At 38.9% G+C, this 12,490-nt stretch overlaps 1 protein-coding gene across 1 annotated transcript in view; it reads left to right on the forward strand.

Moving 5' to 3' along the window:
• NUP210L (nucleoporin 210 like) overlaps positions 1-12,490 on the forward strand; it is a 77,032-nt gene that overhangs the window by 25,505 nt on the left and 39,037 nt on the right. The window contains exons 11-14 of the mRNA XM_082343769.1: positions 5,156-5,293; positions 5,761-5,919; positions 8,221-8,419; positions 10,410-10,555. Of these exons, the coding sequence (XP_082199895.1) occupies positions 5,156-5,293; positions 5,761-5,919; positions 8,221-8,419; positions 10,410-10,555 (642 nt within the window). The remainder of the gene's footprint in view (positions 1-5,155; positions 5,294-5,760; positions 5,920-8,220; positions 8,420-10,409; positions 10,556-12,490) is intronic.

Raw genomic sequence — 12,490 nt, forward strand, 5'->3', positions numbered from 1 at the left:
TGAAGATATTTTATTAAATTTGTCCCTGTTTTATGTTTTTAAGCTATATATGTATTTTTAAATTTTCTCCTTTTACTTGATCATGCTAGTATATAGAAATACAGTGGTTTTTTGTATGTTATCTTGAATCTTGAAAGCTTGCTGAATTCATTATTCTAGTAATTTTTGGTAGATTCCTTAGGAATTCCTATATATACAGTTATGTTATATATGAATAAAAACAATTAACTCTGGACTTCCCTGGTGGCACAGTGGTTAAGAATCCGCCTGCCAATGCAGGGGACACGGATTCGATCCCTGGTCTGGGAAGATCTCACATGCCGTGGAGTTACTGAGCCCATGTGCCACAACTACTGAAGCCCATGCGCCTAGAGCCCATGCTCCACAACAAGAGAATCCACTGCAGTGAGAAGCCCTCACACCACTATGAAGAGTAGGCCCTGCTCTCTGCAACTAGAGAAAGCCCGCGCACAGCAACGAAGACCCAATGCAGCCAAAAATAAATAAATAATTAATTTTAAAAAAAAGACAGTTAACTCTTTTCATTCCAATAAATATGCCTTTTAGTTCTTTTTCTTGCCTCACTGCACTGGCTAGGACCTCTACTACAATACTGAATAGAACTGTTAAGAGTAGACATGTTTGCCTTATTCCTGACCTTAAGTGGAAAGCATTCACCCTTTCACCATTGAGTATGATGTTGACTATAGATTTTGTGTAGATGCTCATCCTTAGGTTGAAGAAGTTCCTTTCTATTCCTAGTTTATTGAGAATTTTCATCATGAATTGGTGCTGAATTTTGTCAGTGCTCTTCTGCCTCTGTTGAGGTGATCAATATAGTTTTTCTTTTTTAGTCTTTTAAATATGGTGAATTAATTACATTGATTGATTCTCTAATATTAAGCCAACCTTGCATTCTCAGGATAAACCTCACTTGCTTATGATTTGTTATCCTCTTATACATTGCAGGATTTAATTTGCTAAAATTCTGTTAATGACTTTTGCATATATGTTTTTGAGGGCCTATAGCTTTTTTTTTCCTTCTTCTGTTTTTTATTGTAATGTATTTGTCAGGTTTTGGTGTTAGGATAATATTGGCTTTATAAAATGGGTTGGGAAATATTCTTTTCTATTTTCTGGAAGAGTTTTGTAGAATTAGTGTTATTTCTTCCATAAATATTTGGTAGAATTCACAATGAAACTATTTGAGCTTGGAATTTTTTTATGGAAAGTCTTTTATTATTATAGTGATAAAACATACATAACATAAAATTTACCATTTTAACCATTTTTAGGTGTACAGTTCAGTGGCATTAAGTATATTCATGTTGTGCAACCATTACCACCATCTCTCTCCAGACCTTTATAATCTTTCCAGACTGATTCTCTCTACCCCTTAAACAATAACACCCCCCCAACACCCCATCCCCATTCCCTGGTAACCACCATTCTATTTTCTTTCTTTATGAATTTGACTAGTCTAGTTACCTCATATAAGTGGAATCGTACAGGGAATTCCCTGGCAGTCCAGTGGTTAGGACTATGCGCCTTCACTGCTGAGGGTGCGGATTCAATCCCTGGTCAAGGAACTAAGATCCCACAAGCCACGCAGCACTGCCAAAAAACAAAAAAAGGTGGAATCATACAATATTTGTCTTTTTTGTGTTTGGCTTGTTTCACTTAGCATGTCATTAGGGTTCATCCATGATGTAGCATGTCAGAATTTCATTCCTTTTTAAGGCTAAATAATATTCTATTAAATGCATATACTGCATTTTGTTTATTATTTATCCATTGATAGACACTTGGGTTGTTTCCACCTTTTGTCTATTGTGAATAATGCTGCTATGAACATGGGTATACAAATATTTTGTCAAATCCTTGCTTTCAATTCTTTGGGGTATATACCCAGAATTGGAATTGCTGGATCATATGGCAATTCTATGTTTGACTTTTTGAGGAATTGTCATACTGTTTTCCACAGTGGCTGTCATTTTACATTCCAGCAGCAATGCACAAGGGTTGTGATTTCTCCACATTCTTACCAACACTTGCTATTTTCTATTTTTGATAATAGCCATTCTAATGGGTATGAAGTGGTATATCACTGTGATTTTAATTTACATTCCTCTAATGATTGATGTATGGGAAGTTTTAAAACTATGAATTCAATTTTTAAAATTTATGTACAACTATACAGGTTATTTCTTCTTGAGTGAAATTTGGTAGGTTGTGTCTCTGAAGGAATTTCTGTTTAATCTTAATTGTTGAATTAATCACATAAAGTTGTTCAAAATATTGCCTTATTAATTTTTATGTCTGTAGGATCTGTAGCAATGTTGTCTCTTTCATTCCAGATATTGGTTATTTGTGTTTCTCTTGTTTTCTTCATGAATCCAGCTAGACATTTATCAATTTTATTGCTTTTTACAAAGAACAAGATTTTGGTTTCATTGACTTTTTTCCAGTTCTTTATCTACTTTCTCTTTCATTGATTTATGCTTTTATCTTTGTTATTCTATTACTTTTTCTTACTTTGGATTTAAAATGCGTTTCTTTTTTAAGTTTCTTATTGTGGAAGAATCTTACGGTGGATCACCGGTTTTATATCTTTCTTCTTTTTAATATAAGCACTTCGACCACATTCTATTGGTCATTCAAACCATTCCTGACACAATGTAGAGGGAACTACACAAGGATGTGAATACCAGGGGGTGGGGGTCAGTGGAGGCCATCTTGGAGACTTGCATCTCCAAGTTGATTCTGGGTTCTCTATTATTAGATTTAAAGGCATTACTGATCCTGTTTCTTGTGATTAAGAAGTGAGCATTGAGGGACTTCCCTGGTGGCTCAGTCATTAAGAATCCGCCTGCCAATGCAGGGGACACGGGTTCGAGCCCTGGTCCGGGAAGATCCCACATGCCACGGAGCAACTAAGCCCCTGTGCCACAGCTACTGAGCCTGTGCTCTAGAGCCAGCAAGGCACAACTACTGAAGCCCGTGTGCCACAACTACTGAAGCCCGCGCACCTAGAGCCCGTGCTCCGCAACAAGAGAAGCCACCGCAATGAGAAGCTCGCTCACCACAACGAAGAGTAGCCCCCGCTCACCACAACTAGAGAAAAACCCGCACACAGCAACGAAGACCCAACGTAGCCAAAAAAAAAAAAAAAAAGAAGTGACCATTGATAGTTCATGGTATGAAATAGCAAAACAGCTACTTAAATTATTACCTGTAGACACTATAGTTAAGTGCATGTAGAAGGCAAAGCTTTTGGTAACCAGGTAGTTGCTGCCATAAAACATGTTAGTGAAAGTCTGGGATATAATAGGGTTTATTGATTGTTTCTAAGTGTGCTGGGTAACTTTGGGAAAGAAAATGGTTAGTTCAGGGCTTTGAATTCCCAACTCAAGATCCACCTAAGAAATCTAAAAGATTTTATGACTACCCTAAAAGAAGCCCTTATGACAATATTTCCTTGTTCTACAATCATAATGCAATTTATTTTTTATTTTATTAATTAATTAATTTATTTGTTTGTTTTATTTTTGGCTGTGTTGAGTCTTCATTGCTGTGCGCGGGCTTTCTCTAGTTGCGGTGAGCGGGAGCTATTCTTCCTTGTGGTGCGCAGGCTTCTCATCGTTGTGGCTTCTCTTGTTTTTTTTTTTTTTTTAAACATCTTTATTGGAGTATAATTGCTTTACTGTGGCTTCTCTTGTTGCAGAGCACGGGCTCTAGGCGCACGGGCTTCAGTAGTTGTGGCACGTTGGCTCAGTAGTTGTGGCTCATGGGCTCTAGAGCTCAGACTCAGTAGTTCTGGCGCATGGGCTTAGTTGCTCCGTGGCATGTGGGATCTTCCTGGACCAGGGCTTGAACCCGTGTCTCCTGCATTGGCAAGCGGATTCTTAACCACTGTGCCACCAGGGAAGTCCGACATTTAAAATTTTTATTACCTCTTTTCTTATTTTGTATAGTTCACTTTGAATTTCATCCTGCACTCAGCCATGTCCCACTTTATCCCAGTTTGTTGTCTTATCTCTGCTTTTACCTCTTATTTCATGTCTATGTTTTCTCGTGTGCCAAAGCAGACACTGTTGAAATCTTCTGTTCCCTGCGGTCAATATTTTTTAAGAGCATGTAATCTCCTAAAAGGGCATAGTGCCTTTTTAGGTACTATGTTCTTTCTCTTTTTCCTTTATGTTATAAAATGTCTTCCTAGGACCAACCCATTTTGTACTATTATTACCTTATTCTTGAATTATAAGAGTCCTCTCCAGGCCTAGCATATGCTTCCTACTCCCAATAGATTTCTTCTTGTTTCCCTCATTGATCACCTAAATACCATCAGAATGATATTCTCTCTCTCTTTCTTTCTCTCTTTTCAGATCAAGACAACACAAATTTATTATCTTTCTTACAGTTGTGAAGGTCAGAAGTCCAAAATCAGTCTCAGGAGGTTAAAATAGAATGACGTTCTTTTAAACTGAAAGAACATCCAGCTAGCCACCTTAAGAGAGTGAAGAGAAAATCAGAGCCATTACCGCAGATGTGACACAGTTGCTAAATATTTCAGGGCTTCTTTAAAAAATAGATAGATAGATAGATAGATAGATAGATAGATAGATAGATAGATAGGTAGATTTTTCCTTCAAAGAGAAAACACCAACATAGTTGAGTGTGAGAACTCTATTTTACCTGTATGGGTACCCCCCGTAAACCCTGCTCTTGTTTTTAAGCAGGAGGGGAATGTCTTACCCCAGCATCTTTAAATGTTCTCTTTATTTTCTTCTGAATAGCTTGTAATATTCCTTTGCCTTTACAATTTATATACTTAGCTGATGGATGTCCAAGGATCCTTCTTTCTGAAACTATGATTGCCCTCTCTATGTTGATAAAACTCTTATTTCAGGAAATTTAAACTTCTTTCCATGACTGTGATACTTCTTTTAGGTCTATCAAAATCCCTTTCATTATTATTGAACTGTAGTAGCTGTGCTTCACTAATGAACAGGAACGTTTATTTCTTTCTTTTATTGATAGAAACTGGTTGAGTAATTTATTAACACACCATTTTGCTGATGCTTTATATGTGAATGTGGACCATAAGAACAGTCCTTATAAAATCTGTTTTGCTCCTTTTTTTCTGCTCTTATAGAATAAAAATATTCAGCCTATAAAATTTCCAATTATACATCAGCAAGAAGTGAAGATTTATTTTCCCATCAAGCTTACACCCAACTTTCTGGCATTTCCTCATCATCCCATGGGAATGTTATATCGTTATAAAGTACAGGTATGATGTCTTATAATGAGAACTCACAAAGAAATAAGTCAGTTTCTCTGATAGCTTAACTTATTGAAGGTTAATGTTAAATCTTATTTCCCTCTAATCCTAGTAGTATAACTCAGTTTTGGGTGACAACCAAATCATGCTCTTGAATACTGTCATCCTAAGAATACTTGGTGTACTTTCCTTCTCTTCCATATATCCTTTCCTTGTGAGTTTTATAAAGTTTTGTCAAGCTCCCTTGTGCTCTTTTTTGACATTTTGTGATACTGCCATTACATAATCTCCCTTTAGTATTTCCCTTCCCCATTTAGTTACTTTAGTATAGCATCACAGTTTCTTAATGTTCCAGAAATAATTTATTGTATAGTTTTATTATTTCCTAAACTTTATTTCACCAGATTTTACATCTTCAGTTAAATTCCAATTTTCTTCCTATACTAATTCAATATAAGGTTGTATTTTTTTCATAGGTAGAGGGTGGCAGTGGCAACTTCACCTGGACCTCTTCTAATGAAACAGTGGCCATGGTAACCACTAAAGGAGTGGTGACGACAGCTGGCCAGGTCAGGGGGAACAGCACTGTTTTGGCCCGAGATGTACAAAATCCTTTTCGATATGGGGAAATTAAGGTAAGCAACTCTCCAAACAACGTTCATATCTCCTCTGAGACATTGATGTCTAAATTTAAGTACAATAACACATTAAATTTTTTTTTTCTTTTTCAAGTTGGCTATTTTTAAATGATCCTCAGGACTTCCCTAGTGGTCCAGTGGTTAAGACTCAGCGCTTCCGATGCAGGGGGCATGGGTTTGATCCCTAGTCAGCGAAATAAGATCCCCTGCTGTCAACAACAGGAAGCCAACACAGATTTTTCCTAAGGTCAATAATATGGTAAAGCCTGTGTTGAGAAAGATACCTAATTATTTTTATAGCCAGACAACAACAACTATAATATTTTTTTAAAAAGGAATGAAAGATAGTTTCTGGAGCTATATACTAGTAGACTAGAATAGAATGAAAGAAGAAAGTGAAGGCAAAGTATCCAGTTAAGCCTAAACTAACAAAATGGTATGAGAATAAAGAAAAAAGGACAAATTGAGGGTTACTTTAGAGGTAGATTAATCAGATTTGATGCCTAGTGGGGTGGGAAAAAGTGAAAGATTAAGCTTTGACAGCTTGATGGATAGAAAACACAAGAAAAGGGGAGTTCCTTAGTGGTCTAGTAGTTAGGATTCGGCGCTTTCACTTCCGTGGCCTGGGTTCAATCCCTGGTTGGGGAACTGAGATCCCACAAGCCATGTGGCACAGCGCCACCCCCCCCCAAAAAAAAAAACCAACAAGAAAAGGAAAAAGAAAAAGAGGAAGATAATGAATTCAGTTTTGGATACATTTAGTGTGGGACTACCCTGGTGGTCCAGTGGTTAAGACTCTGCTCTTCCACTGGGGCACAGGTTCGATCCTTGGTTGGGGAGCTAAGATCCTGCATGCCTCGTGCACTGCCAAAAAAAAAAACCCCAAACATTTCGTGTGGTTCACCTATGGAGCATCCAGGTGAACGTTTAAAATTGGAAATAGGCATCTGAAGTACAACTGAAAGATTAGGGCTAGAGATAAAAATTTGGAGTGATCAGCATATGGTTGGTCATTGAAGCTTTGGAACTGGATAAGATTTATGTGTCATTTTAAGGGACATTGGCAGAGTAAGAGGAACTAGCAAAAGGCACGTAGAAAGTGACCAAAAAAAGACTCTATTAGTCCATTCAGGCTGCTATAACAGAATACCATAAACTGGGTGGCTTATACACAACAGAAATTTATTTCTCACAGTTTTGGAGGCTGAAAAGCCCAGAATCGAGGCACCAGCAGATTCAGTGTCTAGTGAGGGAAAGCATCCTGGTTCATAGAAGACTGTTTTTTGCCTTAACCTCATATGGCAGAAGGGACTAGGGAGCTCCAGGGGTCCCTTTTTTAAGGGCATTAATCCCATTCATGAGGGCTCCACTCTCATAACCTAACCACCTCCCAAAGGCCCCACCTCCTAATACCATCATTTTGGGGGTTAGATTTCTACATATGAATTTGGAGGGACACAAACCTTCAATCTATAGCAAAAACAAAATAAAATGTTTTTTTAAAAGATATCAAGTAAGAGGAAGTGCTCTATATCAGAGGTCAGCAAATTTTTATTTAAAAAGGCCAGGTAGTAAATACGTTAGGGCTTCCCTGGTGGCGCAGTGGTTAAGAATCCACCTGCCAATGCAGGCGACATGGGTTCGAGCCCTGGTCCGGGAAGATCCCACATGTCGCGGAGCAACTAAGCCCGTGCACCACAACTACCGAGCCTGCGCTCTAGAGCCCTCGAGCCACAACTACTGAGCCCGTGCACCTAGAGTCTGTGCTCTGCAACAAGACAAGCCACCGCAATGAGAAGCCCACACCCTGCAATGAAGAGTAGCCCCCGCTCGCCGCACCTAGAGAAAGCCCACGCGCAGCAATGAAGCACAGCAATGCAGACAAAAATAAATAAATAAAACAAATAAATTAAAAAAAATTTTTTTTTGTTATAAATATGTTAGTATTTGTAGGCCATATACAGTCTCTATCTCATAGTCTTCTTTTCTGTCATTGTTGCTTTTTATTTTACAGCCCTTTAAAAATGTAAAAGCCATTCTTAGCTTACAAAAGTCAAGAAAATTGTGCACTGGTCATATTTTGCTAGACTCGTGTTGAATGGTGTTAGATGCTTTAGAGAGGTCGATTGATTAAGGAATGAAATGAGTGACAGGTTCAGCACCTAACACACACACACAAACACAAAACATACATATATGTTATGTATATGTATATTTAAATATTTAAGAAATGCTTTCTTTTCTTCTAAAACTTTCCTAACATAACTTTCTTGAAAGATTAATTTTTTTCCTCTCCAGATATGTGTTCTGAAACTGAACAAAATGAAAATGTTACCATTTCATGCTGATGTAGAGATTGGCCAGATTATAGAAATCCCCATTGCCATGTATCATGTAAATAAGGAAACCAAAGAGGCCATCGCGTTCACAGACTGCTCTCATTTATCTTTGGATTTGAACATGGATAAGCAAGGAGTCTTCACTCTTCTCAAAGAAGGTAAGAGTAGGCTTTTTATTTTTTCCTTTCTTTGTCTTTGAATTAAAGGACCAATCAACAATTCAGAAACTATGAATTAAAGTCTAAATTCACATATTGGGGATTCCCTAGTGGTCCAGTGGTAGGGACACCGGGCTTTCACTGCCGAGGGCCCGGTTTCAGTCTGTGGTCGGGGAACTAAGATCCCATGAACCGTGTGGTGTGGCCAAAAAAATTAAAAATTAAATTTAGGTATTACCTTTCTTTATAATACTTTTATTTATTCTGTCAACTGCCTGTATTAGGTGTTACAATATAATGTAGAAACAAAGGCACAAGAATTGAATAACATGTCCAGGGTTCATTGTGGCCCGACAATATCAGTTTTTAGTCATATTAAAGGCTTCTCTTTCCAGCCTCAAGCTCTTCTTTCTTTCTTTCTTTCGTTCTTTCTTTCTTTAATATATATACTACACCTCTTTCTAAGAGGACTGTATTGCCATTTAATGTATGTATATATTAAATTTATTCCAAAAAAGAAAATACCTTTTTAATAAGAAAAGAATATGAATAAGCTATCCATAAGGATTAATATCATTTACTGTTATGGAACTTCATATTTGATCCTGATCACCATTGTTTTTTCATCAATAATAATGACATTAGTAGCATCTAACATTTGTTTAGCATTTCTATTTCCTAGGCTCTGTTCTGAATACTTTTCATATACTAACTCATTTAATTCTCACAATACATCTATAAGGTTGATATCAACTTGGACTTCTCTTTTGCCCTTGTTAATTACACTATATAATATCTCTCACCTCTCCTCTGTTCTTAGGCTGTCTCTCCCCATTTTTAGGCCCTCATTATCTCTCACTGAGAATTTAATGATATCCTCCTAACTGTTCTTGCCTTTGATAATCATGGCTACCAGATAGATCTTCATAAAGCTCAATTTCAAAATTAATTTTCCTGCTCAAAAATTTTGAGAGGCGGACTTCCCTAGTGACGCAGTGGTTAAGAATCTGCCTGCCAATGCAGGGGACACGGGTTCAAGCCCTGATCCAGGAAGATCCCATGTGCCGCGGAGCAACTAAGCCTGTGCGCCACAACTACTGAGCCTGTGCTCTAGAGCCCGCAAGCCACAACTACTGAGCCCACGTGCCACAACTACTGAAGTCTGTGCACCTAGAGCCTGTGCTCCGCAACAAGAGAAGCAACCACAATGAGAAGCCCCCTCACCGCAATGAAGAGTAGCCCCTGCTCGCCACAACTAGAGAAAGCCCGTGCGCAGCAACAAAGACCCAAAACAGCCAAAAATAAAAATTAATTAATTAATTAATTTTAAAAATATAAAGTATACAATTCAATTAAAAAAAAAAAATTTGAGAGGCTTCTCCCTGCCCGTGGACAACAGCCAAAATCCTTTTAGTTTAGTATTAAAGGCCCTCTACAGTGTAACCCAACCTACTTTTTGGAACTTCATGCTTTGGCTTCATGTATGGCTCAGCTAAACTAACTACTTTAGTTAAAATTTCCCATATATCTCTTTCATATACTCATTTGTATCTCATTTATATTTCTATCTTTGTTCATTTATTTGTCAGCTTAAGATACTCTCTTCTGCATATCTAAACCTTTCTTGCTCTCTCCAGCTAAAAGTAATCATTCTGTTTTCTAGGTTTCTATAATGCTTATCGTTTTCTACTAATAGTTTAATTTATGTAAATGTTCACCCTCCCCTTCTAAACTATATATGCCTTGAGGTCAGGATCTTTGCTCATATTTGTATCCTCACCGTACATAGAACTGTGTCTTACATGATATATATTTGTTAATAGAAGGAACATTATTTTATATCAACTTAATATAAATAATTGGGGTCTAGTAGTTAGTGTGTGAGGTTAAGAATTTTTTAATATATTAAAATTCTTATATTTCTATAGACTGATTTCCTTGAGGACTGATTGCTTATTACCCTACTGAAGTCATGTTTTTTGATTTGCAGGTATTCAAAGACCAGGACCAACACACTGTTCCAGTGCACATATAGCAGCCAAATCTCTGGGCCATACTTTAGTAACAGTTAGTGTGACTGAATATGAAGAGTATTTGGAGAGCAGTGCCACATTTGCTGCTTATGAACCCCTAAAGGTGAGATATTTCATGCTAAGGAACTGCCATATCTTTTCACGGACCCCACTATGTCCACTTGGGGGCTTCCTACATATCTGTGATCTCTATTAAAGATCAGTGATATTTATGTTCTCTTTACTTACCACTCTCTTGTTTTTAGACCCACAGCTCCCTCATCAAATCTGAGTATCAGGGAGTTTATGCTCTCATGTTTCGGCCACAGGAATATTTATAAGTTATTTATTTATTTATTTATTTATTTATTTATTTATTTGTGGGGGGGCTGTGTCGGGTCTTAGTTGTGGTATGTGGGCTCTTTGTTGCAGTGTATAGGCTTCTCTCTAGTTGTGGTGCGCCAGCTTCTCTCTAGTTGTGGCATGTGGCACGAGCAGGCTTAGTTGCCCCGTGGCATGTGGGATCTTAGTTCCCCAAACAGGGATTGAACCCGTGTCCCCTGCATTGGAAGGCGGATTCTTTTTTTTTTTTTTAAATAAATTTATTTATGTATTTATTTATTTATTTATTTATTTTTGGCTGCCTTGGGTCTTTGTTGCTGCACGCGGGCTTTCTCTAGTTGTGGTGAGTGGGGGTTACTCTTCGTGTGGTGCGCGGGCTTCTCATCGTGGTGGCTTCTGTTGTTGCAGAGCACGGGCTCTAGGGCACACGGGCTTCAGTAGTTGTGGCACGTGGGCTCAGCAGTTGTGGCTAGTGGGCTCTAGAGCGCAGGCTCAGTAGTTGTGGCACGTGGGCTTAGTTGCTCCGCGGCATGTGGGATCTTCCCGGACCAGGGCTCGAACCCATGTCCCCTGCATTGGCGGGCAGATTCTTAGCCACTGTGCCACCAGGGAAGCTCCTGGAAGGCGGATTCTTTACCACTGGACCATCAGGGAAGTCCCAGCAAGCTTTAGATATTCTGCTTTCTTTCCTCTTTTTTACTGAGATATAAAAAACATATAGTAAAGTACACTAATCTTAAGGTACTATTTATTTTTTTTATTTGGCTGCACCGGGTCTTAGTTGCAGGATCTTTAGTTGCGGCATGTGAACTCTTAGTTGTAGCATGTGGAATCTAGTTCCCTGACCAGGGATCAAACCTGGGCCCCCTGCATTGGGAGTGTGGAGTCTTAGCCACTGGACCACCAGGGAAGTCTCTTAAGGTACTGTTTGAATTTTCACATATGTACGTATCTTTTTAACACCACCTGGAAGAAGATATAGCATATTAGTATACTCTCTTTTGAAGAACTCTGAAAGAAAACCTTCCACCCTAGGGAGAGAAGTCAATCATCTTTTACCCTTTATACTGACAAATTTTCAGCACAACAGTCATTATTTTGGACCCCAAGGATTGGTCCATTATAATTGGGATATTACGACAGGTGGCAGTTCAAAATAAAAGTAGATAGGGACTTCCCTGGTGGTCCAGTGGGTAGGACTCCATGCTCCCAGTGCAGGGGGCCCAGATTCAATCCCTGGTCTGGGAACTAGATCCCACATGCATGCCACAACTAAGAAGTCCACATGCCACAACTGAAGATCCCGCACGCCGCAACGAAGATCCCGCATGCTGCCACTAAGACAGAGCAGCCTAAATAAATAAATAAATAATTTAAAAAATAAAAACATAAAAGTAGATAGAGCCTGGCCTGCTTTCTATATATTTGAGTCCTTCAGGAGCTAAAATTGATGTCTAGGAGCTTCCCTGGTGGCACAGTGGTTAAGAATCCGCCTGCTGATGCAGGGGACACGGGTTTGAGCCCTGGTCCGGGAAGATCCCACATGCTGTGGAGCAACTAAGCCCGTGAGCCACAAGTATTGAGCCTGCGCGCCACAACTACTGAAGCCCATGTGCCTAGAGGCCATGCTCCGACAAGAGAAGCCACCTCAATGAGAGGAAGCCCGCGCACCTCAACGAAGAGTAGCCCCCACTCGCCGCAACCAGAGAAAAGCCCG

Source organism: Balaenoptera borealis (genome assembly GCF_965194805.1).
Source record: "Balaenoptera borealis genome assembly, chromosome: 1".
Taxonomy (NCBI): Eukaryota; Metazoa; Chordata; class Mammalia; order Artiodactyla; family Balaenopteridae; genus Balaenoptera; species Balaenoptera borealis.